At 56.9% G+C, this 27,813-nt stretch overlaps 2 protein-coding genes across 2 annotated transcripts; both read right to left on the minus strand.

The window, feature by feature from the left end:
* Positions 1-225: 225 nt before the first annotated feature.
* Positions 226-24,074, minus strand: IPO13 (importin 13). The gene is given in 21 exon segments (XM_042838627.1): positions 226-770; positions 867-1,048; positions 1,162-1,251; positions 1,412-1,470; positions 1,645-1,711; positions 7,062-7,114; positions 8,768-8,828; positions 8,830-8,865; positions 8,958-9,095; positions 9,760-9,840; positions 10,044-10,187; positions 10,861-10,995; positions 11,481-11,507; positions 12,334-12,515; positions 12,705-12,852; positions 13,574-13,694; positions 13,814-13,980; positions 14,098-14,239; positions 14,315-14,455; positions 17,946-18,682; positions 23,993-24,074. Coding segments are annotated over 21 exon segments (2,880 nt in total). The 5' UTR covers positions 24,065-24,074; the 3' UTR covers positions 226-673.
* Positions 24,075-24,265: 191 nt separating this feature from the next.
* On the minus strand, positions 24,266-26,752 carry ARTN (artemin). Its single transcript, XM_042838629.1, has 3 exons — positions 25,779-26,752; positions 25,506-25,683; positions 24,266-25,352 (listed from the first exon to the last, which is right to left on the minus strand). Exons 1-3 carry the CDS (start codon positions 25,842-25,844, stop codon positions 24,916-24,918), a joined length of 681 nt encoding a protein of 226 aa, XP_042694563.1. The 5' UTR covers positions 25,845-26,752; the 3' UTR covers positions 24,266-24,915.
* Between the last annotated feature and the right edge of the window lie 1,061 nt (positions 26,753-27,813).

Here is a 27,813-nt window from a genome sequence, read left to right on the forward strand (position 1 = left end):
CTCAATGTGTGAAGGGAGTGCAGTTCCCCCTGCAGGAGCATAACCCAGAGCTGCTCCATGCTAGACAGCAGAGCATGGCACACAGTAGAGACTCCCAGTTTTGCCATCCCTGCTCCAGCCAGAAGGGAACAGGAGCCTGTGAGGCATATCAACCTTAATGTAACCACCCCACACCTCAGTTTGACTGTTCCCCAAGTGCAGGTAACAACAGTGATGACAGCCACAGCATAGAAATATCCTTAATATAATTAGGTGTGGGGCCTCCCCCCTCCCAACCTCACACATACAAATGAGCAGGGGGCGAGCCCACCTGCCCAGCCAGTCCCTGCTGTGCAGCCTCCCCTCCGCAGGGCCGTGCCGGGGAGGAGTGGGCAGCCTGGCTGCAGTGCAGCAAAGGGCAGTCTGTGCTGGGGCAGTCCTGTTCTGGGCTCCCCCTCCCCACCTCCTGCAGCCGGCATTCCCATCCCCTGTGAGGGGGGAGCATGCTGGGGGAACAAAGATGCTGACACCGAGATGCGGCCACCAAGTCTAGCTGGGGAGCGTCCCGAGTAGGTTAAGTCTAGGTGGAAGGTTATTCTATGAGCTGTACTGCAGCAGCAGGGCAGGGAAGACGGGGGCTTCCTGGTGGGGAAGAGCTGGTCCAGGCAAACCATCCGCATTCCTGGTTGGGTGCTCAATAGTCTGCTGTGTACTCTGTGCCATGCAGCCCTCGGCACAACAGCGTGAACTCCTTCACCATTTCCTTCACTCGCCGCTTGTTCACACGCTCTCTGCTAACACAGAGGGAGGGGACAGATGTGAGGCAGGTGGGAGGGACAGCAGTGCAAGATACTGCAGCTGCTGCAGACAGCACTGCGGACACCAACCTAAGGATCTGCTGGCTGAAGTTCTCTTTCTGCTCAGGGCTGACACGGGCTGAGGGAAAACCATCCTGCTGCATGGCCTCCTTGATCCAGATGCTTAGGTAGCTGAAGCAATGCTTGTTCAAGGCAAAGAGGATTTCTGCAAAGTGATCCATGAGGCTGCGGGAGGCCTGGCCACCGACACCCTGTACAGAGCACACAGATCCTGTTAAACCGTGCACCAGGGGACTGAGCTGAGCTCAGTGCTTGCTGCCCCAGCATCACGCCCAGTGCACCCACCCATGCCAGCACCACTCACCTCCAGTACCGCCTGCAGCAGCACTTTGCCATTCTCATGTACCACCTGTCCCACAGGGGCGATCTCCCCGCAGCGTGGCAGCAGCTCTGTCTGCAACACAGCATCCAGCCCAGTCAGTGCCAAAGCACTGCGCAGCTGCTGCCCTGTGCAACTCGCAGCCCTGCTCCTGCTCTGCTTGGTGGGCTGTAGCCACTCTGTGTATCCCTATGATATGCAGTCCCAATGCATCTGAGGAAGCCAAGATACTCACAAAGAAGCCACAGGATGCTTTCACTGTTGGGGCTTCAGGGAACTTGAGGGAAAGGACACCTGCAGACACAAAGCACTCAGGTGAGTGGCCAGAGCTCTCAGACACCATCCCAAACCAGCACCAGTCCCCAGTCCCTGGCTGCTGTGTTCACAGAGCTGCAGGAGCAGCAGGCTGGACTCTGCACAGGGATGGTGAGCAGGTGCCTGTGTGAACCATGTGCCCACAGTACTCACCACACTGAAATACTGCCTTGACGTCCAGGTTGCTGCACAGGAAGAGGTCTGGCTTCCTTTTCAGAGCCTGCAAGGCACACAGACAGACAGAATAAACACAGCTCTGCAGCAGCAGCCAGGAAGGCTCCAAGGATCCAGGCGCCCCAGACAGCCTCTGCCTGGATGCACACTTACCTGGGCACATGCATGGTAACAGCAGATTCACACAGTACAGAAGGAAAACGGTCGCTTTTCTCCCCAAGAAAACACCAATCATACATCCAAAGGCCATTTGCATTTGGGGAGCTCTGACCCCAAGACATGAGGATAGATACTAAGGTGGTATATGCACAAATGCTTCAGACACAGACAGAGGCATCTTGTCCCAGAACAGGCAGAGGCAGTGCTCCTGGGACACAGGTGTCCCAGCATATAACAGCCCCTGCTGGCTTGGTCCTCTCACTGCCAGTGTTCATGAGGTCACAGCCATCAATTTCAATGACACACATTTTGTTTGACTCCAGCCAAGGCCAACAACTTGCTCTGCTCTTGCTGCAGGGCAGTAGAGGGAACGAGATGCTGAAACTGCTTGGCAATTCACGAGCAGCCGGTGTGAGACCAAAAACTTTGGGTTTATTCTGCCACTTGGTGAGCCCTCCAGTTGCTGTGGCTTAGCTACTCCACCACTGCTGGGAACAACCTGAGCTCTGGCACAATGGGACCACTGCTGGGCTTGGTCCCTGCTATGCCAGAACAGGGCAGTACAGGACAAAAACATTTCAGCCTGTTCCTGCTGCTCCATGGGTGGGTTTCTGCTCGCTGTTGGCTGGCACAGGGGACGACAATCATGCATCCTGTCCCACTGTCACTGCAACAGTGGGAACAGCAGCCACAGCTCTTCCCAAGAGTCTGAGAGCCAGGAGTGGAGTCTCTGTTCCATGGGCTGAGCTGCATGCTGCCCTCCAAACTTGTTCCACAGTGTAAAAGCATGGACAGCCATCAGCCAGCAGTGCTCAGTGCCATCTGCCCACAGCCACCCAGCCCTCCTGGAGCCAAACAGACTTATGTCCCCCTTCTCCTCTAGGGAAAACCCTTGGCCACTGACCCCTTGCAGGGAACATAACTGGACAGCAGGAAGCTTGGCAAGTTTCAGGGTTACCCCTTCTCCTTTCTGACTCTGCATCACACGCTGCAAGAGATGAGACAGATTGGGCGCAAAAGTCATTGTATACCCAACAGAGGTGGTGCAGCCACTGGGAACTGCTTGCCTGCTAGATGCAAGCAGTGGCCTTCGCTGGAGAGACGAGGGGCTGCATTATGCCTGTGTGTGTATATACAGCCTGTCCCACATGCTCACTGCAAGGACAGCCTGCTAGCTGGCTGCGCACCCACTCCCTGCTCTGCTGCAGTCTGCTCAGCCCCATACTGGACAAACACACACAAGATATGTTGTCATTTCAGTCCATTAAAGCCACCTGGCTGTCCCCAGCAGCATACTGCCAAGGGTGCCTGGCTCTGGTGCCACCACGCAGTCATCAACTCCTCCATTCTGCAAAGCTGTTCAGCTGGCACAAGTCTTCCAACATGCTCAGGTTACCAAATCCACCTACCTGCATGGTGTTTCTCCTAGCCAACCTGGCCTGCAGTAGCCAGAGGTGTCCAGGCACGCCTGTGGGCCCTCTGCAGCACCTGCTCCTGGCTTGGTGAGTACCATGAGTGAATGTGCTCTGATACAAGAGGACTCCTTCCTGCAGGACATCTCCACCAAGGGAGCACAGCATGCGAGCTCAATCCAGGCATGTATACACATCTAATGCAGACAGAGATGGAAACCTGTGGAGTTGCTCCACGAGGAAGCCACACTGGGTAGGCACAGCTACTTCTTCTCAGCAGAATCTCACTTCTTCATGGGGCTTCTCACAGCTCGTCTGTCCTCCATGTCTCTTGCCAGTGCGGCTCTGGGATGAGGACAGGTCTGCAGATGTTTCACACTGGAAACATCCCCCCTGTCCTCTGCAGTGGGTGCTGTGGAGGTAGGTCTTGCAGGCTGGACAGCGTGGTTCTCCTCTGTGGAGCTGGGACACCCTGCAGAGAGGTCTGAAGAGCAGCTCTTCTGTATCTGGGGACATGGGAGGCCACCAAGCTCTGCTCCTCCCACAGCCAAGGGATAGTATGTGCTGCACAGCTGGTTCCTGCAGTGCTCCAGAGCACTCTCCTCACGTCCAGGACCAACATATCTTCCCTAAGTACACACCTGATAGAGTAGAACCTCCAGCTTAGGAAGGAACACTGCCTCAGGAGGTAATAACCGTGCACAGGCAAGGAGGAGCTGGAGGACAGTGCATGGGCAGGCAAAGAAAGTCCCACATCTTCTGCCCAGCGAGGCACATTCTGCCCCTGGAGACACTGCCAGGGTGCTACAGAGGTCCACAATGGTGGTGAACTGCATGCCTTTGGGTGGAAGCACTGGCAGCCACTGGGGAGGTGAACTGGAGAGTGCTGTTCCCACAGCCTGTGGCACTGCCTCCAGCCAGCAGCTCCTGCTGGACATGAAAACTGTCCTGAGCCAAGAGCCAACATAAGCTATCATGGTTTGGAGATCATGCAGCCTAGGAAGAGCCAGGCTGTGGTGTGCACTCCACCAAATCCTGTCTCAGGATGACCACAAGCATGCACAAGTGGTACCTCCTGGTTGGAAGCCAGGCAAGAACTCACAAACACATCACTGATGCTCCTCGCTTCGTCCTGCACTCAGCCTGGCCACCCCAAAGGGTGCCAGCACAGCTTAGCAAAGGCTTATGGAAGGCTGGTTAATTTATACTTGGTTATGAGTACTAAGAATAACTCCAGGGACTCCAGTATCCATACGACACTTGATTTAAACCAGCATGGTCTTGTGATCTGCCAGACATCATCAGGAGCAGATCACAAATTAACACATTGGCAAAGTCATCAGCTGCACAAACTGGGCAGACTCAGGTTGCAGTTGAGCCCAGATAAATATGCCAGAAAGTCAGCTGAGATCTTAAGTCACACACTGACAGCTCCCTGCACACTCATGACTGAAGACTGATGTGCAGGTATCAGAAGTACGAGCAAGCAGGAGACAGAGGGACACGTCCCTTTTCTTCGCAAGGCTGGCAAGATGGAAATAACTGGCTGGAACTCCAGTATCCACCTCATAAATTCACAAAAAAGACACAGAGTGATGCAAGACCTAGGGAGGACAGACTCTAGAAACAGCTTTATGAAAGCAGAATGTGTTGGTGAGACTGGATGCACCTCTGCTATCAGGCATCCCCTGAAGTCCTGAGAGTCAGGATTTCATTTCTTGCTTATCATTCTTGTGTTTCACAGTACCCTGCTGGGTGCTCAGCCCTGGGAGAGCCACAGACTCAGGGAGGGAAGGAAACCTTAGAAGGAGTCCCACATGTGAGTGGAGAGGAAGGGCATAGGGAGTTTTTGGTCTCTGTGAGGTTGCTGGAGTAAAAAGCCCAAGGAAACATGGGGTCTTGGGCTGCTGTTGGAGATGGTGGACTGGCAGCATGATTGTCACCAGAAGGAGAAGGATCCCAAGCTAAAGAAAAACTCAGTACCTCCCAAGGACACAGCAAACAACCTTGGAGGGGTGACTAGTCCCTCACTCCCCAAGGCAGGATCACCTCTTGGTGCCCTCCAGGAGCAACGGGCTTACTGAGAATCCTGTAAGCCCTCCTACAGCAGCTCCCCAGGCGACCTGTCAGTGCTTCCCCTTGCTGTTAGCTACACCTCCTGCCGTCTAACCCAAATCCTTTTCCATGACCTCCTTCCATTACTGTTTCTTGCATTCAAAATAAACAAAGTGCTGTTTATCCATGCCTGTGGCCTTATGTTTTACACATCTGAAGACTCATGCATCTCCTCCAGTTTTCCTTCTCACCTTCTGCTGATCTTTCTGGATACCATTCCCTGTGCTCTCTAGTCTGGATCTACAGAAGCGTTGTGCTGGAGCTGAGGCCTCACCTGTCTGAGCAGCAGGGGAAAGACATCTTCAGAAACCTCACATCCCATTCACCGAGCTTCAAATCCCATTCACCGATCCTCAAATAATGTTCAAAAACTTGTTAAAAGTCTCAAGACTGGCACCAGAAAAATATGCAAATGCTTCCTATGATCTCAATTATTTTATGTCTATTAACAGGAAAAGTGGGGAAGAAAATGCTACAATATGGTTTGTGAGATGAGATTCACAAACAGGATCTGCAGTTCAAAGTGTGATGTATGGACACAGCGGGTTGGTGATGAGCTGTCCCCTCACCAGCCCCAGGCCTGCTCCATTCTACAGGATGGGCACATGGCCAAGCAGCCATCAGAGGAGTCAGAGCAACAGCCTCACTCTCAAAACAATCTGGACCCAGCCCAGCAGCCTGTCTTGGACAGTGGTCAGACACTGCATACCCTCAAGGAGTTTATCTCCCATGAACTTAACATGCTTCACACAGTCAAATGTGGACACTATAGGAATGAAGCAGAAAGTGACTTTGCCAGCTCCCACTTCACTACCAGCAGCTCCTATAGGGGACATGACTTCAAGGACGCCAGGCTCTGGAACACACAAGGCTCCTAATACCCCAAACAGGTGTATATACACACACGCAGCACAATGCAGACCCTGACTACCCACAGCCAGCAGCATCAGAAGTGCCACTGCTGCTTTGCCAAGCAAACAGGACTTCGCACCAGGAGCTCCACGCTGTAGCCCCACGGAGAGCCCCAGCACAGCTGCACAGCCAAGGCCCCACAGACGCTGTCCCCTTGCCATCACCCTTGCACCAAAGGGGTCTGGCAAGCGACTCCTCCCGACACAAACCATGACTGCATGCCATCAAACTGGAGGCACAGGAGCTGCAGCCACCACCCCGAAACGCTGCCAGGGCATGGTGGCACCCGGGCTCCTGGTGCCACCACAAGCAGGTTGCCCGCCCCGGCAGAAAAGATGGTCCAGAGCAGGACCTGGTGGCCACGCAGCACAGTGCCAAGCTCAGTAAGGCTGCAGGAACAGCCAGCCAGGTCCGCCTGTCCCAGCTCTGCAGGATGCATCGCAGGGCAGGCAGATCAGTAGGATCACAACCCCTTTATGCTCTAATTTTCTGCCCCCCCTGAGCATGACCGTGGCAGCAGCCCAAAGCCCCTGGAGCTGGCTTCTGCTGTGCCCCCAGGCCAGGCAAGGGGGTGGCAGCTGGGGGCTGAAGGAGGGCACTGCCCTGGGGATGGTGCGAACCCAGAACTAAAGGAGAATGTTTTGTTTTCAACTTCCACGGAAACAGATGGAGAAACTCGATATTCAACTAAAAGGAAAAAAAAAACGTTGTCAACAGAAAGTTAAAAATAGGTTTAAATTGAATTAAAAAGAGAAAGAGAGAGAACAGAAAGTGAATGAATAAGAAACTAAAACACACCTGTGCCAGGAGTTGCATAAATGAATCAACAATATCAGGATGATCCCTGGGCCCTAAAATATAATAAAGATGTAACTTAAGAGAAAAATCATACAAACAGCAACTCAACATCATATAGTTATGTGATACAGAAAGAATTTACAAGTGAAAACAGGAGTGTAAGGGAGAAGGGGTGTGTAGGAGAGGGGATGGGCAACATGAGCAGCTTGAAGCAAGTTAAAGAAACAAAACATACAAAAAAATCATGAAACTTGGAGAACCCAAGAACAGAAAGAAACCGCAAAGGAAAGGGTCTGAAGCCCCAGGGTCTCCAGCTAGCACCTGGGTGCTGCAGAGCCAAGGAGGAGATCTTCGTGTCCTTGGGGAGGAAGAGGAGGAGCAGGGGCTAGCTGGGCACCATCTCCACAAGGAGAATTAGAGCTTTTGCATTGTGGGAACTGAGCGGGTGTCTTCAGAGCACCGTTTGGTCCTGGAAGGTAACTGCAAGTGAACGACAACACCTCAGCAAATGCTCGGCAGGCCCAGCCGGGCTCAGGCGTGCACATGCTCGACATCAGCGCCAGCTGCACGGGAACCCCTGGCACAGCCACTCTCCCACCCCGTTACCCAATGCTCCTCGAGACTCACATCCAGAGACCAACCGGTGCCCAGAGGTGTCCATGCCAGCACCACTCGCCCTACCTTGCCATCTGACTCCCTGCATGGACACGTCTCAGCCCCTGCAGGCTCATGCCTCTCACCCTCTCCTGCCGTATGGAGAGGAGCCCAGGGGTGGGAGCGCAGCCTGGGGCACACAGCAGGCTGCCCTCCTCAACCTTTCCTCCTGCCAGTGTTCTTGTTGCTGCTCAAATGCAAGGCAGGAGGACCTGCACGAACACACACCCATGCCACTGGCAGAAGCAGGGACTTGAACTTGGGGTAAGCCTGGCTCACTCGTCACCCATTCAAGTGACACCGGAGTATGACAGGATGTGCTCAGAGCATGGTGTGCCAAGGAAGTGAGGGCCTCCAGCATCCCCCACTCTCTAGAGGGCTCTGAGCCCTGGGCTGGGGGAGGCATCGTGTTACCTACTGATAACGTGAGAAGCTCACGTAACTGGGATGTTGAAGGACCTAAGCCAGCAGTTCCAAAGGGCACTCATCCCTGTCACAGGGTGAGTCACCAGGAGGCTGGTTGGAGCTGTGGTGTGGAGGGGCCTGTCCTAACCCCATTAACCTTTCATAGCAAGGAAGTAATGCAGGCAGCGAGCCAGACACGAGGCCCTGCTCTGAGTGAAAATACTGGACACAGCAGGGTCTGAAAAAGTTTTGCAGACGTTCATCCACATGGCTTGCTGCCTATGCAAGGCCTTGACTCCTGGCCACTATAAGCACCACTGGTCCATGGACAAACCCCAGGACCTTCTGGTAAACATGCAGCCAAGCGGGCCTGGGCTCCTGCTCTAGCCTGGAACACAGCACCCAACCCTGGTGCAGCAGTGGGGCTGCCACCTGCATTGCCAGCCCCGCATTGGGGATCCCCATTTCCACTGCCCTGCAAGGAAGGAACCCACCTTCCAAGGGCTGGGATGAATCCGAGACAAAGAGATGGCCCCAATAGCTTAGCTAGGAGTGAGAACAGCCATTCCTGGAAAGACGCCTCCAGAATCCATGCATGCAACAGCCTGACAACAGCCCCAGCACAACAAGGAGTTAATCACACATACCTTGCTGGAAGAGGGTCAGCGTGACTGAGGTAACAAGCAAGAAGAGGGCCTTGATGGGGGGGGAAGTGGGCAGGCTCGTGAGCAAAGATGTGAACCAGCTGCAAGAGACAATGGAGAAGGACTGAAGCTGCCCTGTACCCTTCCAGCTTCCCCATGACCCTCAGCCCTGGCATGCCCACGTGGTCCTTACCTGTCGTGTCAGGTCGATGGCAGAGGCCTGGGGAATAGTGCTGTACATCTGCCCCAGCATCTCACACAGCTGGGGCACCATGGGAGCAAAGTCATCCAGGAGGGTCTTCACAGACTTCTCAAAGATGGCACAGACAGACTGAGGTGGGAGAAGAGAGACAGCATGAGCAACAGTGACGGAAGACCTCTACCTATGAGGCAGGGCTTGGCAGAGCAACAGGCACAGAGAACAGTCAAGAAGAGGGCTCGTATCTGCTCTGGTAATGACACCCTGCTCTGCAGCACATGATGACAGAATCAAAGAAATGCTTGAGGTTGGAAAAGAATTCTGGAGGTCATCTGGTTCAACATCTCTGCCCAACCAGGGACACCTAGAGCAGATTGCACTGGATGCTCCACTGCTGCTCTCAGATATTGGGATAAGGCCTTCCCCCAGTGCCAGGAATGAGTTGCTTATCTGGACTTTACTGGGCTGAGTGAGATAGAGAAATGACAGCAGAGATGACACAGGTCCCAGGTCAGAGCAGAGCTCCTCCGTTAGGGAACACAAGCATTTGGTAGCCCCAGCTTTCATTCCTCTGCTGATGGCACAGCCTCTATAACTGGACAAGAGTAGGACTCACTGGGGAAAAAGATGGACAATAGCCAGATGATGCTGGTGGCAACAAGCAGCACTGGCCTGAATAACCCAGAAAGTGACCTCTATTACAAAGGGGTCTCATCACTCTGTTTCCATCCATTGCCATCCTCTGTTCAGACAAGGGAAGGCACAGGCAGAGCAGTAACATGAGGATCCCAATTACCTCCACCACCTGGGCATCATTCAGCCACTTGCTCAGGACCTTCTGTATGAGCTGAAAGACCTGCTGCAGAACAACCACCACCTGGGAAGAATGAGAAGAATGAAAAGAATTGGTCTCAGAGCACTGGGGACAGGAGGTCCAGTGCTATCTATACACGGCCTGGATGCACCAACTACCATCTTCATGTATTCTCCATTCTCTCCCCTTACTGACTCTCCTGCCACCAGCCACGAACAGTGGGGCATATGACTTGGCAAAGAGCCTTGAACTACTGCTGTACTCACTGGGTTGGGTCCTTGCTGCACTGGCAGCTTCTTGACCTCAGTGCTTTCGTGGTCGTCGTCATGATGGCTGATATCCAGGGTGGTGAACAAGTTGGAGAGCAGCCCCAGAATGTGGATGATGGCCAGCTTGTTGGAGGGATTGGGCTGCCAGAGAAAATACAGGCAGAGTGTGACACAGACTGCATTGCTCAGCACTAGTCATGCCCCTGTGATCCTGAGGAGCAGCGTCTGCAGAAGCAAAGTGCTTGAGAGAAGCTCTCTGCAATGAGTCCTTGTCTTTCCTCTCTACCTCCTGGATGAACCAAGAGTCCTTCCACCCATACTTCCTAGTAGAGAAATGCTGGAGGATGCTCACGAATGCCATCGCTCACTCCAACAGAGAGCAAGTCAAGACAGCCATCACTGGGGTGGCATGTAGGACATTACACAAAAGAGGACAACATAGGAACAAAGTGTGGGCCCCACCCTAGGGTGGCAGCTGCTGATCCAGACAACACACAGCTCGCAAGAGCCAAGGAGCTCTTGGTGACAAGTAGCTGTAAGGGGGAAAAAGCCCACAACTCAGTCTGGTTAGTGGGATACTGCTTGTCACTTCTCTGCCCGGTCATACTTGCAGGTCATACTTGCACTCCCGACAGATCTTCTTCAGGGTGGAGACACTGGAGATGGAGAGCTCAGGGTTGCCCAGAGCCTGCCCGTGTCGGGGTGAGGGGAAAGACTACCCATGTTCAGGAGTGCTGCTTTGACACACCACCCCAGGGACATAGCCAACAGAAGCAGCCCTGCAGGAGGAAGGCAGCAGCACAAGGGCACTCACTGTTTCATCAGCCAGCTTCTCCAGCTGCTGGATGTAGGGAGTGATGAGGGAGTGCAGGTTCTTCAGGATCTCCTCCACTTGCAGCGCAGAGAGCAGGAAGCCAAGAGCCTGCATCAGCCACATGCACTGGCTTGTCTGGGTCAGAAAGAGACACAAGCAGCACGTCACTACCCTGCTGCTGGCACTGCTCTGAGACATCCCTGCCAGCACCACCCACTCTTTGCACAGAGCTGTCTCAGCCTCTGTGAAGTCAAGCATCCCCCCTCTCCTGTTTGCAGGGGCCATGTCCCCATGCTCTCACTCCTTCTTTTTCTCTCCAAGACATGCCTGCAGCTGTATCCCTGCATCCCTGGAAGGAACTGCTAGAGTTACACCTCTGTGGGAGCTTCCCTCTTTGAGGATATACCCCTACAGCCCACATGCAGAGAAAGCCCTAAGATTAGCCGAGCAGTGGGTGGCTGCCAGCAGGTATTCCTGGCCATGCCAAGCTGGCTGCATTGCTGAGCTTTCCTCCAGGACAGCCTAACAAATGGTGGCAACCCTCACATATTCTCAGTGAGCACAACTAAAGGGCATGGAGTTGAGCAGAACATCCAAGAGTATGAGAAAGTGCCTCTTACCTTGTGAATCTGCTTCATCAACACCTCCTACAAAAGGGAAAAGGAGAAAGAAAAAGGAAAATGAGTGCTGCAGAAAGCCTTCTCCCTTCCAGGGACAGGACTGAAACAGAAGACAACTAGCAGCAATTTGAGGACAAGCAGCATACAGCTATGCACAGGCAGGGAGCAAAATTCTCATCCTGCAGTAATCTCTTCCCCATGCACCTTGCTCAGCTGCCTGGGAGGGAAACCCTGAGATCAGGCAGGCTTTGCAGCAGGATGACTTGAGTAGGGCTTGGTTCTCTCAGCAGAAAGGAGCAGGAGACCCACCAGAATTAACCCTTCACTGACTTCAACAGCCAGGCTGCAACAGATGCAGGAAATGGTCTGTTAGATCAGGCCAGCGGGTCTTCTAGCCCAGGGCTCAGTCTCCAGCAGTGGCAAAAGAAGTTTTCCTGAAGAAGGTGTGAAATAAAACCCTTTCCGCAGCCCTCTCCCCTTGTATTTGCCCAGTACCTACCATCTTGAGCTGTAGGCTCCTCGCTGTTTGCCCACAGGGGAAGGAAATAGTGTTCCTCAGGCTCAAGACCTCCCTGCTCCCATGCAGATCCAGCACCTCCCTCAAGCCCAGTTCACCTCCTAATGCTTCCTAAATGTCATGGGACTCTGAGCCCCATCTGTCCCAGATCTCAAAGCCAAGAAAGCCCACGGGACAACTGTGCATTCATAGGAGGACACTGGGTTCCTACCGTCCCAGGGACAGTACAGACAACAGTTCCCCACACCAAGCAAGATATCCTGAGCTGCTGCTTCACTCCCTCTAATCCAAACAGAGGAAAGGGCTGCCATAGAGCTGTCAGCTCCCAGCTCTCACCTGCGACACAGCCACGATGTTGGCGGCATACGGCGGCAGGTCATACTTGCACTCCCGACAGATCTTCTTCAGGGTGGAGACACTGGAGATGGAGAGCTCAGGGTTGCCCAGAGCCTGGAGCACCAGCGGCAGCACGTTGTTAATCATGACAGGGTGATCAGCCAGCCACTCTGAGAGGGCTCCTGTGCACACAGACAGGGTCAGACCACGTTGCAGCAGCCAGACCCTCGGTCCTCATACAGTGGGCTGCTCAGTTTGCTTTCTACTGTTGTGGAAAGAAGGATGGGCATGCAGGGGAGGCAGGGAGCTATGCAAAAGCAACCCTGGATGGATTCTTCCCACCCCAACCTGCGCATGAGCAAGAGCCTCACCGATTGTGAACATGACCGTGTCGGCCAGCTGCACGTTGCTGATGCTGATACGGGGGATGAGGCCGATCAGCCCTGGCACCACATCAGAGTAGTTCACATCAATGGTCTCGGCGATGGACTGGAAACCATACAGTAAGGCCTCTGTGTGCTGGGGTGAGGGAGAGAGACAGAACCATTTGCTAGACCCCAGAGCCATCCCCCAGCCCCTGCCCTGGCACTTGCTCAGGAACCAGCAGCAGAGACCAAGGATGCTGAGAGAGGGGAGACAGTTGCACGGGCAGAGCCAATAGGCACACCAGGCTTCAGGACAGGGGACATGGCCCATCCCAGACCAGGGTGTCACCAGGGTATAACAAGGCAGTATTTTAGCCACCAGAGTCTGATAGCAATGGCTAGCTGATGGGGATGCCAAGATGAACAGACACATGCCTACTAGCCTGTGGGACAGAGGACCCTGTGCTTCCCCTGCACTCTGCTCCAGGCTCTGCATCATATCTCAGCATTGCACTCTGCAGGCACTGACAGCAAACCTGGGTACCCCACACAAACCTCTCCTCTGGTCAAGGGCTCATGGTGACCGGCAGAGTGGCAATGCAGAAAGGATAGGAATCCAGTATTTCTGCTGTGCCACAGCAGCACAAGACACAGAGTGGTAAAGGACCAAGGTCAAACTCCAGCTTGCCTCTGGCTCTAAGGACAGGGATGCAAATGAAGAACCATTTCAACAGGCTCTTGAGAGCCTGCATGTCAAGGAGATCATATTTTTCATCTCTATTCACATTCCTTCTCGCTCCGTGGAAAGAACAGCCCCCTCTGATGATGCTCCCCATGGGGCAGGCAGCCAGCAGCCTGGTGCCCGACTTGCTCACCTGCCACGTGGATGGCTGCTCTGTGTTGGTCAGGAGACGTCCCAGTTTGTCATAGAGGCTGCTTAGGAGCTCAGCACCCAGCATCTCATACACGTACATCAACGTGTCAGAGATGTCCACCCTGTAGAGAACATGGAGGCTACCAAATGCTGCCCAAGCCCAGACATGCTACAACCCAAAGGCAGGTCTGTGCCCTGCTCCTGCTACCCAAGTAAAGAAGGGCCTTGGCTGCAACCGCACCTGTATATCCGAAACTGCTCCTTCTCATCCGACGACCAGAAACCGTACTCCTCATCGGAGGGGAACTGGGCTTTGTGCAGCAGCACATCCACCAGCTGGAAGTAGACAGGCCTGTACACCTGCTGGTACACAGCCTGCTTGTCCGGCTCAAAGGAGAGGATGTCATCCTACGGTGGGAGGGGAGAAGTCAAGTGTGGAAGGGATACCAGGGGTGGCAAAGCGAGCCCCAAGGCCAATATTCCTGAGCTTCCTCCTGCTTTTGGCTTAAGCCTTTGGTCACTGACCTGTAGCGTGTACCAGAAGGTGAGTGTCAAGGAACTGGTGGTTTCATTGACAGGATAGTGCCCAGGGATGCCCGTGCAGAACATGATCATGTTGACCAGGGCTAAGAAGCTCTGCCAGTGCTCCACCTGGTCCAGCAGTGCCCTGGGGAGCAGAGAGCACGGTCACACCAGCACTGCAGGTGTGGTGATACACCACGGGCAGAGGGACAGCACTCACCGGGAGTGGTTCTCCCCCAGGGCCACAGCGATGCGGCAGATCCCGTGCGACGTCTCCATGTCCCCGCTCTGGACTGCCTGGCGCAGCTGCTCCTGCAGCCCCAGCACTGGGGGGATGAGCTTCAGGAGGGTGTTCACATACCTGCAAGCACAGCCTGATCAGTGCCAGGTGTTGTCTGTACCAGCAGTGTCCACCCCGCCTGACAACTCCGAGAGCTCCCAGCCACAAAGCTGCATTGTGGAGCAGGACACATCCGTGAGGCTTTACAGCTCCAGGACCTCTTCTTCCAACTGGTGGCATGGCTGGGAGAAGACCAGCAGCTGAAGCTCCTGGAGCCTTTGTAATCACTCCGCATCACTTCTGCCATCACTCTGCATTAGCCCCGTGCAAATCCTCCGTCACACCAAGGCTCCACGACACTCCTCTCAGCACACCTGGGCCAGCAGTGGTTTGTCACTGCCGCAATCAGCTCCTTGGGCAGCTCTTTGGGTTTGTCACCTCCTTGCTCACATCCAGAGCTGCCATTGGGAACCTGTGTGACCCCAGCAGGGGCTCCTCCTGCTGCAGGATCCATGCCAGCCCCACCGCATGGCCCCAGCCCCCTCTACTGGCTGCATCCCACAGGGCTCCCCTGATCTCCCTTTGCAGGCAGCCTCGCTCACATCAGCCTCCCCTCCTAAGCGATTGTAACCAAGGCAACGAGCAAGGAGGCAGGGAAGGTGAAACGCAGCCCAGGGCCCCCGGAGAGCGGCTGTGCTGGAGGCTCATCAGCCGGCTGTCAGTTACCTGCCCGGCGAGGCGTGTTATCTGGAGCTGCAGCTCCCTGCCGCACAGGGGCGAGGCTGCAGGGAGCAGGAGGCACTTGCAGTGCCAGCCCTCCCCTGGGGAGCACGCAGCTGATGGCACTAAGAGCTGCCCGTCCATCCCACTGCAGCAGGCTGTCCTTGTTCCTGCCGCTCATTAGCAGTAAATGGATCTATCAGCTGCCACCGGCAGAGGGACAAAGCCATGCTGGTGGCAGCAGCTCTGGGCCAGCAGAAGATGCAAGAACATCTCCACCAGAGCTCCTGCACTGGGCTGTACTGCGAGGGCCACCTCCTCCTTCTCTGCCCCCCTCCTCCTGGAAAAAGCTCCTGGGGAAGGGCTGCTGAAGCATTAATCAATTCCAGGTCTCTGGAGCACTGTGAATGACGTACACAGCAGTGCAGGAACACAGTGCTATGGTGCGGATGGAGAACATGTCAGTCACACAGTGACATCTCCTTACCTATTCCCCTTCCCCTCCTGCCATCTGTGTAGTTCTCCTGGGCAAGATTTGCTATCTTTGTATTTAGTAGCTGAACTGATATTTATGTGAGTCTGCCTGGTCATTTCCCAAACCTGTGCTTCCTCTCTGGGACCAGCAACTCCTGCTCTTCCCACAACCCTCCCCAACCCTTATCAGAGAGAGACCACAGCACGGTGCATGGGGAAAAGCCCCTGTGACCAGCTGAGGGGAGACATGGGCAGCTCATGTGGAACAACCTGATTCCTCATGACCCAAATCTAAGCCAAGTCCTCACCAAAAAAAAAAACACCCAGAAAATCCACAACCTATTATGCATCTGCTTCTAATGAGGCTCTCAGAAAACTCTTACAGTGAAACCCCTCTGTAGGGGTCCAGTGCCAGATGCTGAGCAGCACTCTGCTTCTTGCAGGTGGTGCCTGGTGCTCCACAACTTACCCCCTCCATTAAGCCCCCTCCCCACTCTCCACCACCACCCAGTGCTGCAGCTCTGCTCCAGCATGTGCAGCCCGGCTCTCTGACCCGCTTAGCCTGAGGATAATCTTCAAACGAGACAGAAAATCCAGCCCAAGTCTCTTCTGCCAAAGAGATGCAACAAAACCTTGGTGCCTGCCCATCTATGACTCAAGAGCCCTACTGCTCCAGAAAGCAATAGTGTGCATCAAGGGCCTGCAGCTGCCAGCTCCCAGTGCATCCCAACAGAAGGACAGCATCCAGCCTTGGAATAAACACCCCGTAGGCAGGGAAACAAACCTTGTCCTCCTTTTGCAGGAGTACGAAGGGGGAATCCAGGGACAATCCCAAAGCACAGGTTGGGTGGCAGGGGGCAAGGCAGCAGGACAGCATCAAGAAAGCTCTGTGTGGCAGGGAGCAGGCAAAAGACTGGGGAGGAAGACAGCAGCTGAAAAGCAGTGTGAGCCTCTGAGACTGTCAAGAAAAGAGAGAGAAAGGTCGGGAGCCTCCCTCGGGGGCTTCAGGAGGAGCTGGATATGTTGTAGCTGAGCAACAAAGGCAGAAGGCGGGACTGCTGGCACTGGGGTGAGCTCAGGAGAAATGCAGGGTCCCTGCCCCTGGCTCTGTCTTGAAAAGACACCCAGGACCTCAGCAGGGAGCAGAGCCCTGCTCCAGCCAGCCCCCCCGCAGCCAATGCCCCCACTGATGCGGCCAGCCGCGCCACACACTGCCTGGCAGGGCAGCTTGGTGACAATGGCCCCACTGTCCCCATATTCAGAGAGGAGGGAGCTCTGCCATCAGTGACAGAGCTGCCTGGGGGGAGGACAGGATGAAGTGGTGGGGTGAGCGCCCGACACAGAGCAATGCATCAAAATCCTCTTTGCACTCTGACACTGGTCATGACCAGTAGCAGCACCTCTAGCACTGCAGAGCACACCTCCATGGATGCCAGAGGCAGTCAGCCAAGGCAAGGATCAGTGCCAGCATTTGCAGCAGCATCCGCACCGCCGCAGAGGGTTGGAGTCTGCGTGATGCAACACTCAGCATAGCTTCAGCTAAGCCCTCCTCTTGGCGGGGATGGAAAAGGTTGCTAAGCAGCCAGGAGATGTGGCCGAGGGAGCAGGAGGAGATGCACTTTCTCTTCTATGGGCATCGGTCCTAGGAGCCAACAGCAAATTGGACAATGTAGCCAAGCCAACAAGCTCAGAGTCCCATTGCACTGAGCTGAAGGACCACCTCTAGGCAGCCACAAACAAAGGCTGAGCACACAGCTGGACTGAGCTGCTGGAGTCAGAGGTAGGGAGAAGACAGCCAGGTATGGTTTTATTATCTCTGCATCAGATATGCTCCTTGGTTGAACTTGAAGCACAAGACAGAGAAGCATCTCTGGCTGCAGCCAGGGCAGCCGCCCCCACATCAGGGCCACAGAGCCCAGCACAAGGAGCCAGAGAAACAAGCATGCCTGCTGGAGAGGGGCTGTGACTGCGCCCTTACTGTTTGAAGGAGGGCTGGGGATCCCGGGTGCTGCTGCTCAAACCTGGTACAAGCAGTGCTCAAATCACATGTTCTGGTCCCCACAGCATGCCAGGCAACCTGTGAGCAGCAGCACCACTATACTAGCCCAGCCCATACCCCTGGGAAAGCTCTCTAGCATGGTGGGCAGGAGCAAATAACATGCAAAACACAAAGATGCCCACTAGTCAGCTGTGGTGCAAAGCCTTGCAGCACCAACCATGTGAGACCAGCAGAATACAGTTGCTTATAACCTCTCCCTCTTCCAAACCATCATTATCTCCAGGGCCAACAGTAGCTAGGAAATGACTGAGGTTTCTCCTGCCTGTCCCATTCCCCTGTAGATGCCCGGGAGCAGCATGTAGGAGGAGCTGCCCTTACCTCTGGGCATCCGGCTGGGAAATGGCATTGACAACCGCCTCTACCGCTGTATCAAAGAGCTCCGGGTCCTGCAGGGAGGTGAAAGCTGCTTGGATCAGGTTCTCGCAGTCCATCAGAGGGATCTCCAGCTGGACCCAGCTGGAGAAGCACTTCAACACCTTCTGCTTGATGAAGCCCGGAGAGTCCTGCTGCTGCAGCAGCTGCTCCAGCAAGGGGAAGACGGAGCCACACTCCTGCGCCAGGACGCTGCGCACCTGGCCCTTGCGGTACTGGGGAAGCCGGCTGGTCTGGAACTCCTCAGGCAGCACCGTCAGCAGCTCCAGCAGTGCCAGGCAGCGTGCCCGCCCGTCCACGTTGGAGTCCTCGGCCTGGAACATGCGCACCATGTCGGCCACGGCACAGGGCCAGGCTTCGGGCATCATGCTGAGCGCCAGCGAGGCCAGCGCCACGCACAGCCTGGTCAGCACGATCTTGGAGCCACCGGCGAAGCGAGTGATGTGGGTGAAGAGCTGGGACTTGAGGCTCTCGTACTGGTCGGCTGGGATGTCGTTCCAGTAGCGGGAGATCTTGATGTGCAGGGCGCTGGCGCCAAAGTACTGGATCTCGGGCACCTTGTCCATGTTGAGGAGCAGCCAGCTGAAGTGCCAGGCCTGCGGGGACACCTGCGCCTGCATCAGCCATTTTTGAGCCAAGTTCTTGTTCTCGATGTTGGGGTCGTAGTACAGCTGGTGGAGAGCCTGGAAGAGAGAGCGAGCACCTCAGGACAGCCAAGGAGCACGGCCCTGTCCTGGGCCCAGAGGAGCACAAGGACAGGGCAGCCAGCAGCCCACCACGAGGCTGGGTGGAGATAAGACCCACAGCAGCAGGACCCACAGAATGTCCTCCCTTCCTTCCCACTCTGGAAATTTCTCTTCATGAGACATCTTCCATCCTCTCTTTCACCCTGCTGGGGCTGCCAGGGGGTGCCTGTGCTAGGCCAGCCCAGAAGCCACACAGCAATGGTGGCCAAGCCCTCCTTGCCTCTGCCAACACAAGCAGCTGCAGCACCACTGCCGAAGTTTCAGTCTGTCAGGTTTTATGCAGGCTTGGAAAACCACAGTCAATAAGCTCAGGGATTAATCTCTGCTCCAAGTCCCTTTGAAGTGCTCCCAAGCCCGCCCAGCCACAGCTGAGCCGGGAGCTGGCATCAAACCCTATTGCTGCCACCTGGGATGGTCTGAGGCTACTCACTCAGCTTCCCTGCATGGAAGAGAACAGCACTTACCAGTGAGAGATCTAGTTATGGCTTTGCAGAGCTCAGTGATTCACATGCATAGCCCTGCATCAGCCACGAGGCTTTATTCTCAGAGGACCATCCTACAGAGCGGGCAGGATGGGCACAAAGGAGCAAGGAGAATGGTGCATGGCTTGGAGCAGAAGAGCATTCCTCTACACAGCTCTACAAAAACCAGGAAGAGATGTCTCTGCCCAGCAGCATCACCACAGCACAGCACAGTCCCACCTCGCTCCTCCAGTAGCAGGACCCAAGGGACAGAAGTCAAGCAGTGCCACCACAAGGACCAGCACATGAAGGGAGCAGAAACCACACCTCACAGAACTCCATCTTCTAGCAGTGAGCTCTCCTGCTCAGCACAGCACTGCTCAATTCAAATCATCAACTGCACGTCCCAGGAGCATGGAGCAGGGATGGCACTCATCAGGATACCATGCACCTAATATAAGCCAGGGCATGAGTTCAGCAGGTGGAGAGGATTTCTGGTAGCCCCATCCTGGCTCCAGATCTCAAATATCCTCCTCCTCCCCCTTTGAAAGCTCTCTCAAATTCTTGTGTGGTTCTTGTACCCAGGAGAGGATTTAAGCCCTATTTTTAAGCATGCAAAGCTGACAGCCTAGGGCACAAGAACACGCTTCCTAAGCGAGCGCTTGTACCTCATGCTGCTTCCCAGCACAAGAGCACAGAGCATGACAAAATGGCAGGAGCACTGCAGAAAGGCACTGCCTGGGACACTGTGAAACATCTCTTTTTAAGACTAGGAGGGGGAAAATGAGGACAACCTCTTCATGAGAAAGCAGAAGGTTATGAATAGTCTGGAGGACAAGGCCAGCCATTGGCAGCAGTGCCCCCCATCAGAGAAACAACTCACCTTATTACCAAGCAGGACCTGCAGACATGCTAAAAGTTCAGCTGCTTTTGGGGCCAGGAACCTGGCCCCCATCTACACATAAGCCAGCATCCTGCTCCCCCACTGCAGCCTGAATCATCCTGCAGCAGGGCTGCAGTCCCAACCATCTCCTCCTCACATTGTCTTTGTCTTGTTTGCTTTGTCAAAGCTTGCTAGCTTGCTTCCCAGCAACCTCACTTGAGACTCACAGAGACATTACATTAGGAGGTACAACTTGCAGCCATGCCTCATGGACCTCCAATTCAGTACGAGGCTTCAAAGCATGCAACATATTAATTATTCAGACTGTGAAGGGTGTCATGCTGCAAGCTGCTGGAGGGCAGAAGAATATTCTGGAAGAACATCCCTGCTGTCTTCCTCACTTCCTCCTCTTGTCCCCGAGCACCCTTACACAGACAGGAGGCAGTATGGTGGCTCACCCGGGTGGCCTCTGGCTTAGGATGCCCCCCTGTATGCTCTGTAGGGCTCTGTATAGTGCAAGGAAACCCCCAGAGGATCCTCAAGGATGGGCGTAAAGACTAAAATCATGCTCTGCAGGAGGCATCTGAACATGAAGCATGCTCATCCCCAGCAAAAAAAGGCAGAGACCTCCTTCTGCAGCAGCTTTTGGCACCAGCTGCTGCTTGACTTGCACTCCAGACATCACTGTGCCAGCCAGCACTCAAGCCCATAAGGAAGCACTGAAGATGACGAAGGGAACTCAGTGCCAGGAGAGAGAAGCAGAAGGCATGAAATTGGGCAGCGACAGCTAATGGGAAGGCTTTGTGCATTCTGATTTGGAAGCTTGGCTGACACCAGACCTGCCTTTTCTGCAATTAAACCTGTAACATGAGACCTGGTAAACAGTCAGGCTGTCAGCTCTGCCCTTTGGCCAGAGAATGAGCTTTCTCCAACACCATCTCTGCCTGGCTGAAAATAATTCAGACTTGTTATTATGGGCCCTCCCTGCTCTAAAAAGCAGTGGCCAGAGCCTTGTCGGACTCCAGCTCCCAGAGTGGTGTCAGCCACCGGAGAAGCTTGCCCACAGCATCACAGCTCCCGCTTGGTCCCTCTGGGAGGCGCGGTGGGGAGCAGCCTGAGCACTGCTCCTGCCAAGCACAGACAATGGATGTCAGCTCACACCGTGGCACCAGCAAGGAAGAGAAGCTGCAGCAGCTGCTCCAAGCCCAGCACCAGTGTAGGCCCAAGCAGAGCACAGAAACAGCATGTTGCCCTGTAAGTTCAGAGTGCCAAATGAAAACAGGCTCTCACCAGGAGCTGGTGCCCAGCAGAGAGGTGCCATCAGCACCATGTGCAGGATGCCAGGATCCCATGAACCGAGTGTGCCGCCTGCTGCTCCCCTGCAGAGACACTGCATCTCCAGAGGCTGATTTGCTGCCAGCAGAGGTAACCAAGCAATGAAAACAGCCCATGCACATGCTCGGTGTCCAGCACCCAGGGCAGCATCATCATTTCTTAGCCTCCTCCAGCCGCGGTGCTTCCCTCTGCAGCCTCTTGCCCTGCTTTCCAGCCATACACTCGCTCCAGGCCTGCAGCAGCACAGCCATTACTCTGTCGCTGCCGAGCACAGGGAACATCAGCCCGCCTCCCCCCGCACAGCCGCCATCCTCCCCCCAAAATGGCAGGGGAGCCTGAGCAGAAAGCAGCCGCCTGCTGAAGCATGGAGGATAACAGATAGGAAATAAAGCCGTGTGTGTTCCTCCCTCCCAATATAAACGTGCTGCTGCTTTGGTCGCTCTTTACCCCCAGCCTGGCAGAAGAGGCGATGCTGCAGCCTCAAAGCAGTCTGGGCTGTCCTCCTGCTGTTTAGTGGCAGTTATCTCCTTGCAGAGAGCTGTGTGGTCCCCAGCCCAGATACAAACATGGCAGCCCTGAGCTCACCCTGCTCTGTGCAAAACCCCAGGGCAGCTGCCACCGCCAGCAGTAGTGGGGCCTTGAGGTTGCACGAGCAATGGCTGATCAGCGCTTGGAAAGAGACTCAGAATGCAGAGTCAAGGTTGAGCTGCGAGGATGGACCCTGTTCTTCACTTCTTAGCTCTTCTCACTGCCCCAGGAACCAGCTCATAAGCACTTAGAGAGGCTCCCAGTCCCTGTGCCACCCCTGCACTGCAGGTCACTGATGACCAGAAGCTCTGTGATAGTGAAGCACAACACAGCAGAGTGGTGGAAAGCACAGTGTGCCTCTGTTTGCCCAACATCATGGCACAGGAAGGAGCAAAGTGTTTAATCACGGTTGGTTCTGAGGGGAACCTACTGTCTGCAGCAAAGATCTGCTTTCACAGCCAACAATATGACTCCTTTCTTCCTTCAATTTTACAGGAACGTTCCCCCTTCAGCCCCTAACATCCTCACAGGCACTGCTGCCCCCATCAGCCTCAGCATCTCCCAGGGGCAGCCACCAGAGCCATCCCTGGGCACAGGGGCCATGTCACCTTCTGCCTATGGCAGGATGCCACGCACCATGGAGACCTGGAGATGCTCTGACTTCTGCCATGGGAGCTCACCCACCCCTCACCCTGCTCCCACCCCAGTGCTCACAGCGCCTGACTCAGTGCCGAGCCAAACCCTGACTTTAATCACTATTCAGTGTTATTAATAGAGCTGTGCACAAAATCTGAGAGGCAGAGAAGCCCAGGCCGGCAGAACATCATTTATTTGTCAGTACCAACTCTGACAACGCGGCTCTGCCCACCACCCTCCCACCAGCCCAGCCCCCAGCAAGAGCCCAATTCTGCCCTATTTGTACAAGAACTCCCCACCTGAAATGACACAGGAAGGGCTCCTTGACGCTCGGCCTCTGGGTTCCTACTGCTCCCACCCTGCATTTTTCTCTCTCTATCCCCACGACCAACAGCTGCATCTCCTGCAGATGTCAAGGCGATGGCAAAGCTGAGGCTGTGAGGGCTCAGGGAGGGGGATGGGAGCAGAGCATCCTAGAGGGCATATCTGCCCGCTCCCATGCCTCGCTGCCCCCCGGCACTGCCCACCCTCCCGTGCCAGTGCAGACAAAGGCGCAGTCAGTGCCTGCTGAAGCAGAGGGAGGTTGGAGGCAAAACGATCCTGCAGCCCTGCCTGCACACGGATTAAGCCACAGAATGTAGCACTATTGTGGCGTTTTGCACACAGGGGCTCATGCTTGGGGCTGAGCTCTGTGTTGCTAGCAGGGGGATGCGGGCTGTGACACCTGCAGCCACAAAGGCAGAAGGCACCCGGCACCGGTGTGACACATCCCCAGGCCAGCAGCGATGGGGCCAGCCCCTGTGATGCTCCCACCGCCGTGCCGCGGGCAGCGTTTTGGCAGGAAGCTCCGTTCCCATGAAGGCAAAACGAGGGTTCCGGGATTGCCTCGCGCTGGCCGGGGACCCGCAGAGGGTCGAGACGCTGGGCGCCCATAAAGCTGGGGAGCTGCGGGGGGCTGCGCTCCTCACTGCGCGCCCTTCACCACTACGCCCTCAGCCTCCATCACTCCCAGCATCGCCCATGGGAAGCCTTTCCTCCCCGGGCGCCCTGCTCGGTCCCCAGACAGATTCGGGTTCCCAGCAGCCTCCCGCATCCCCAGTCTCAGCGGCCCCGGTCTCTCTGGGAGCAGCGCAGCCGCAGCGGGGCCGCACGGAGCGGGGTTCGGATGGCACCACCGCGCCTCGCACCCTCCGAGAGCTCTCCCCCACCAACCCGCGCTCCAGCCCCGAAGGATGCTCGGCACAGCCCTGCCTCCCGCTCCCATTTCTGCCTCATCATCTCCCTCCCTCGGGCAGCGGGCACGGCGCGCACCGCCCCGCCGCGGCCACACCGCGGCGGGAGACCGACATCGGTGACAGCGTCACTGCGCCGCGCCCGATCCGCAGCCCCCAGCCCCGCGCTCACCTTTTCCACGTTCTCCACGGTGAAGTCGAGGCCCTGCGGCGGCGGCGGCGGCGCCTCCGCCCTCCGCTCCATGGCTGCGGCAGCGGGCGCAGGGCAGCAGCGCTCCCCGCCTCCCTCCGTCCGTCCGTCCGCCCGTCCCGCCGCTCCGCCCCGCCCCGCAGCCCGCCCCGCCGCACCGCACGCCGGGAGCGGTAGTCCCGGCCCCGCGCTCCGCCCCGCCGCGGGATACGCGCAGCCCGGCAATGCGGGGTCGGCCGTGCGGCCCATCGCTTTATTGCTACAGGAAAAGGCGGCTGTACAAAAATAGAGTTTATCCTCCTGTTTTTTTGTTTTTGTTTTTTTAAAAACAAATAATAGAAAAAACAAACCAAAACAAAATACGCTGCGGGCACGAGGAGCCCAAGGCCGGGGCTTCGCATCAGCGCTGGGGTTGCATTACACCCGGCCCCGCGGGCCCAAAGTCATAAATAGGAGCTGCCGCTCGAGAACAATAAATAAATAACTTAGAGCAATAAATAGTTGAGTGCCGCAGCGCCGCAGGGACCCTTGGAGCCGGGCAGGGACCCGGGGCTTGGGTTGGGTGTTGCCCCATGCTGCTGCATGTTGGCCCATGTTCTCAGGGAGAGCTCCCCTGGGTGCCCCCTCCTGTCCTACTCCTGTCCCCTCCAATGCTCGCGGGGATGTGGGAGCAGCAGTCCGGCACAGGGATGCTCCATCCCCTCCACCTCTCCCAGGTTGGGGTGCACCCCCTGGCTCTCTGCTTGGCACTGAGCGGAGGAGCTCGGTTGCAGAACCGCCCCTCCTTAACAGCCACATCACCTCGGTCCCTCGTGGCCATATCACATCGGGACCACCGTTCTGCCTCCCTCCAGGCTGGGGATCGGCAGCGTGCGTCGAGCCGAGGCCGAGCCAGCAGCTCCCCATCAACCGATGCAGCTGCACTCGGCCGCCGAGAGCTTCTCCACCGTCTGCCACGTGTTCTGCACATCCATGAAGGACACGGCCTCGTAGCGCGTGGGCCGGCAGCAGGGGTGGCTGAGCACGCGCTCCTGCGGCCCCGGCACAATGAGCTGCTGCCGCAGCAGGCTGCCCAGCGTCAGGTCGTAGTTGCTGCGCGCCCGGTGGCACGACCCACTGCAGTACTTGAAGAGCACGATCTCGTCCGAGTTGAAGCCCAGCCCCAGGTCGCGCACCTTCACCATCAGGTTGCGGATGTGGCAGTTGCGCCCGCGGGCGCCACGCGAAGGTTTCCTCTGTCCCTTCTTGGCTTTGCCGGTGCCTGGTGGCGAGCGCTCAGCACGAAGCAACAGGTCCTCTGCCAGCTCCACGCCACCCGGGGCTCCTGTCGTCACGTTGTCACCTGCAGGCCAGCAGGACAGCACTGTCAGCTCCTGCACTCCCAGCACCACTGAGCCTCCCATCCCCTACAGTGACCGCCTGTGCTCAGGCCACCGTGCCCAGGATGGACATGCTACCGTGCCCAAGCCCCGCAGTGGCTGTCCCCAAAACGCACCGTGCGGCTGGCTCCAGGTGAGTGGTACCTCCACGCCGTCCTCCACGCTGGCAGTGGCCGTGCCCCGCGGTGTGGGGGCTGCATCCAACGTCTTGTTGCAGTGCGGGGTTCGCACGGTGCCTGCCGCCAGCCCGGCCAGCAGTGACAGGATGGCGAGGACCCCCCAGAGCATCCCCTCCTGCAATACAGCAGAGCGTGGTGGGGTGAGTGCCGGCCTCAAGGAGACGGGAGCGGGCAGTCCCGACCACCATGGGCAGCCAGGCATGGGCTCACCTTGGGCTGTGGATGTGTGCTGGGTCCTGCAGGTCTTGGCTTTGGTGGTCCTGCTTGCTGCTCCATGCTGGCTGCAAGCAAAGTGTGTCAGTGTCAGTGCAGTGGGAATGGAGTGGACGCTGGTACACCCACCCCTGCCCACCCAGATACTGGTGGCATCCCAGAGAGGCCATCGAGCCGGCCCAGCAGCTGGCACACCTTTGTTCTACCAAGCGTGCCATCCCTTCCCTCATCTCCCAGTGCCCATGGCTACACACCCACATCCCCTGTGCATCTCTCCTCAGGGATGCTGGCAGAAGGGCCTTTGCCCAGTACCTCTCCCTGGGAGGATGTAGACTGGCTCCTCACATGAGCAGCCCAGGATGCCAGGCTGTGCTGTAAGGCAGTGGCTGGGAGCGCCATAGAGGGGGGGGCCTTTTCCCAGGGCTGTTCCCTGGGAATGTTTTTCTTCCTGGCAGTGGGAGCTTGACCCTGGGAGCTCCAAATCCATTAGCACAGAGTCCCCTGGTACCAGAGCCACCCCCAAGCCCCACGCTGCCTTCTTGCCATGCTGTCTGGAAGCTGAGGCACAGAGCCCCAAGCAGTGCAGCTGAAGGGTGGGATGATTGGGTTCCTTGGGGACACAGCACTTCAGCACACTGCTCTCTCCAAGGCCATTTCAGCCCTGTGCTCCCACCCACTGCCTGCTGACCCCACTACACAAGGACAGGGCTGTCCCCTTGAAGCTCGTTGGCATCCTGCAACAAGGACTTCCCCTTGGCTTTCTCCCCGGTGTTCTGTGGTGGAGAAGCATTGGGATGGGACATGCTGCAGAGAGCATTGCTGGCCTAAGGATGGGTAGAAGCAGCCAGGGCGCTACCGGGGTGGGGAGACAAACTCCCCTAGCCCTTGAGGAGATGCTCATCAGGCTCCAGGCCCCGTTGCTGCATGGGTGGCACTGAGCCGTGCCATGCCGAGGGGCTGCCATGGGCACTGCCAGGCCTCCAACCCACTCTGGGGTCCGAGCACCGGGCAGGACTGGCAGCAGGCCCCCGCCGTAGCCGCAGCCTGGCCAAGCACGACCCACGCAGAACATTGCTCCCATGGCGGCCTGTGGCCCCTTGCCAGCCACTGCTGCCAGGTCATGGTTTTCCCAGGCCGGCGCCCCCAGAGGGGCCATGCGAGGGTCCCGTGGCCTCGTCGGGAGGAACCTGGGCCCCCGTCCCTGTCCTGCCGCCCCGCCGCGGCCCCTCGGCCCCAGCAGCACATCGGCACGGGACGGGGGCCCTCGCAGGCGGCGGGCCCGGAGCCAGGCGGTGACACAGCCTTGGGGCCCACGGTGCGGGGCTGCCGTCCCTTCGGCCCCGGCCCGGCCCGGGCACCGCCCGCCCCGTCGGGAGCGGAGCACCGCCGGAGATGTAAAGCGCTCTGCCGCCCCGGTCCGAGCGGGAGCATCTGCCCCGGGAGAGGGAACGGGCGTGCGGTGGAGCCGGGCTGCAGTTCAGGCTTCTGCCATCCGGCGGCAGCACGGCCCTGAAATCCGCCGAACGGAGCGGGAGAGATAAGGTCGCTCCTCTGGGCGGCCCGCGTTGGCTCCGCACTCTCGTGAGGAGCGCGGGCAGGGCTCAGCCGGGCTCCTGGGCAGCGAAAAGGATGGCAGCCCCGCAGCCCCGGCTGTCTGACGGCGGACTGGGTGGGAGCTGCCCCCGGCACGGCTGGAAGAGCCCCGGCCGCTAATGGGTTCCGCAGCTCTTCCCAGGTCGGGATCAGAGCTATCCAAGCGAGGATGCACAACTCGTTCGGTTCACGTTGTCCCCTCCAACACTCATCCCACCCCCGGGGCTGCGCACCTCTCGCCGCCCACGCCGGGGAGCCCCAGCGCCGGGAGCTCGCGTACCGGCATCCCGGGGGCTGCTCGGGGCCGTGCATAACGCCGGGTCTCCTAGTAGTACTAGTCCTAGTAGTAGACCTCCTCGGGCACCTGCGGGCACCACCTCACTGTCCAGAGCAGGACTTACAAGGGGTCGTCCACAGGTGACGCGCGGCTGGCACCTGT

This window comes from Centrocercus urophasianus, unplaced genomic scaffold, assembly GCF_019232065.1.
Source record: "Centrocercus urophasianus isolate 14NV4802_14NV808 unplaced genomic scaffold, USGS_Curo_1.0 seq_869, whole genome shotgun sequence".
NCBI lineage: Eukaryota > Metazoa > Chordata > Aves > Galliformes > Phasianidae > Centrocercus > Centrocercus urophasianus.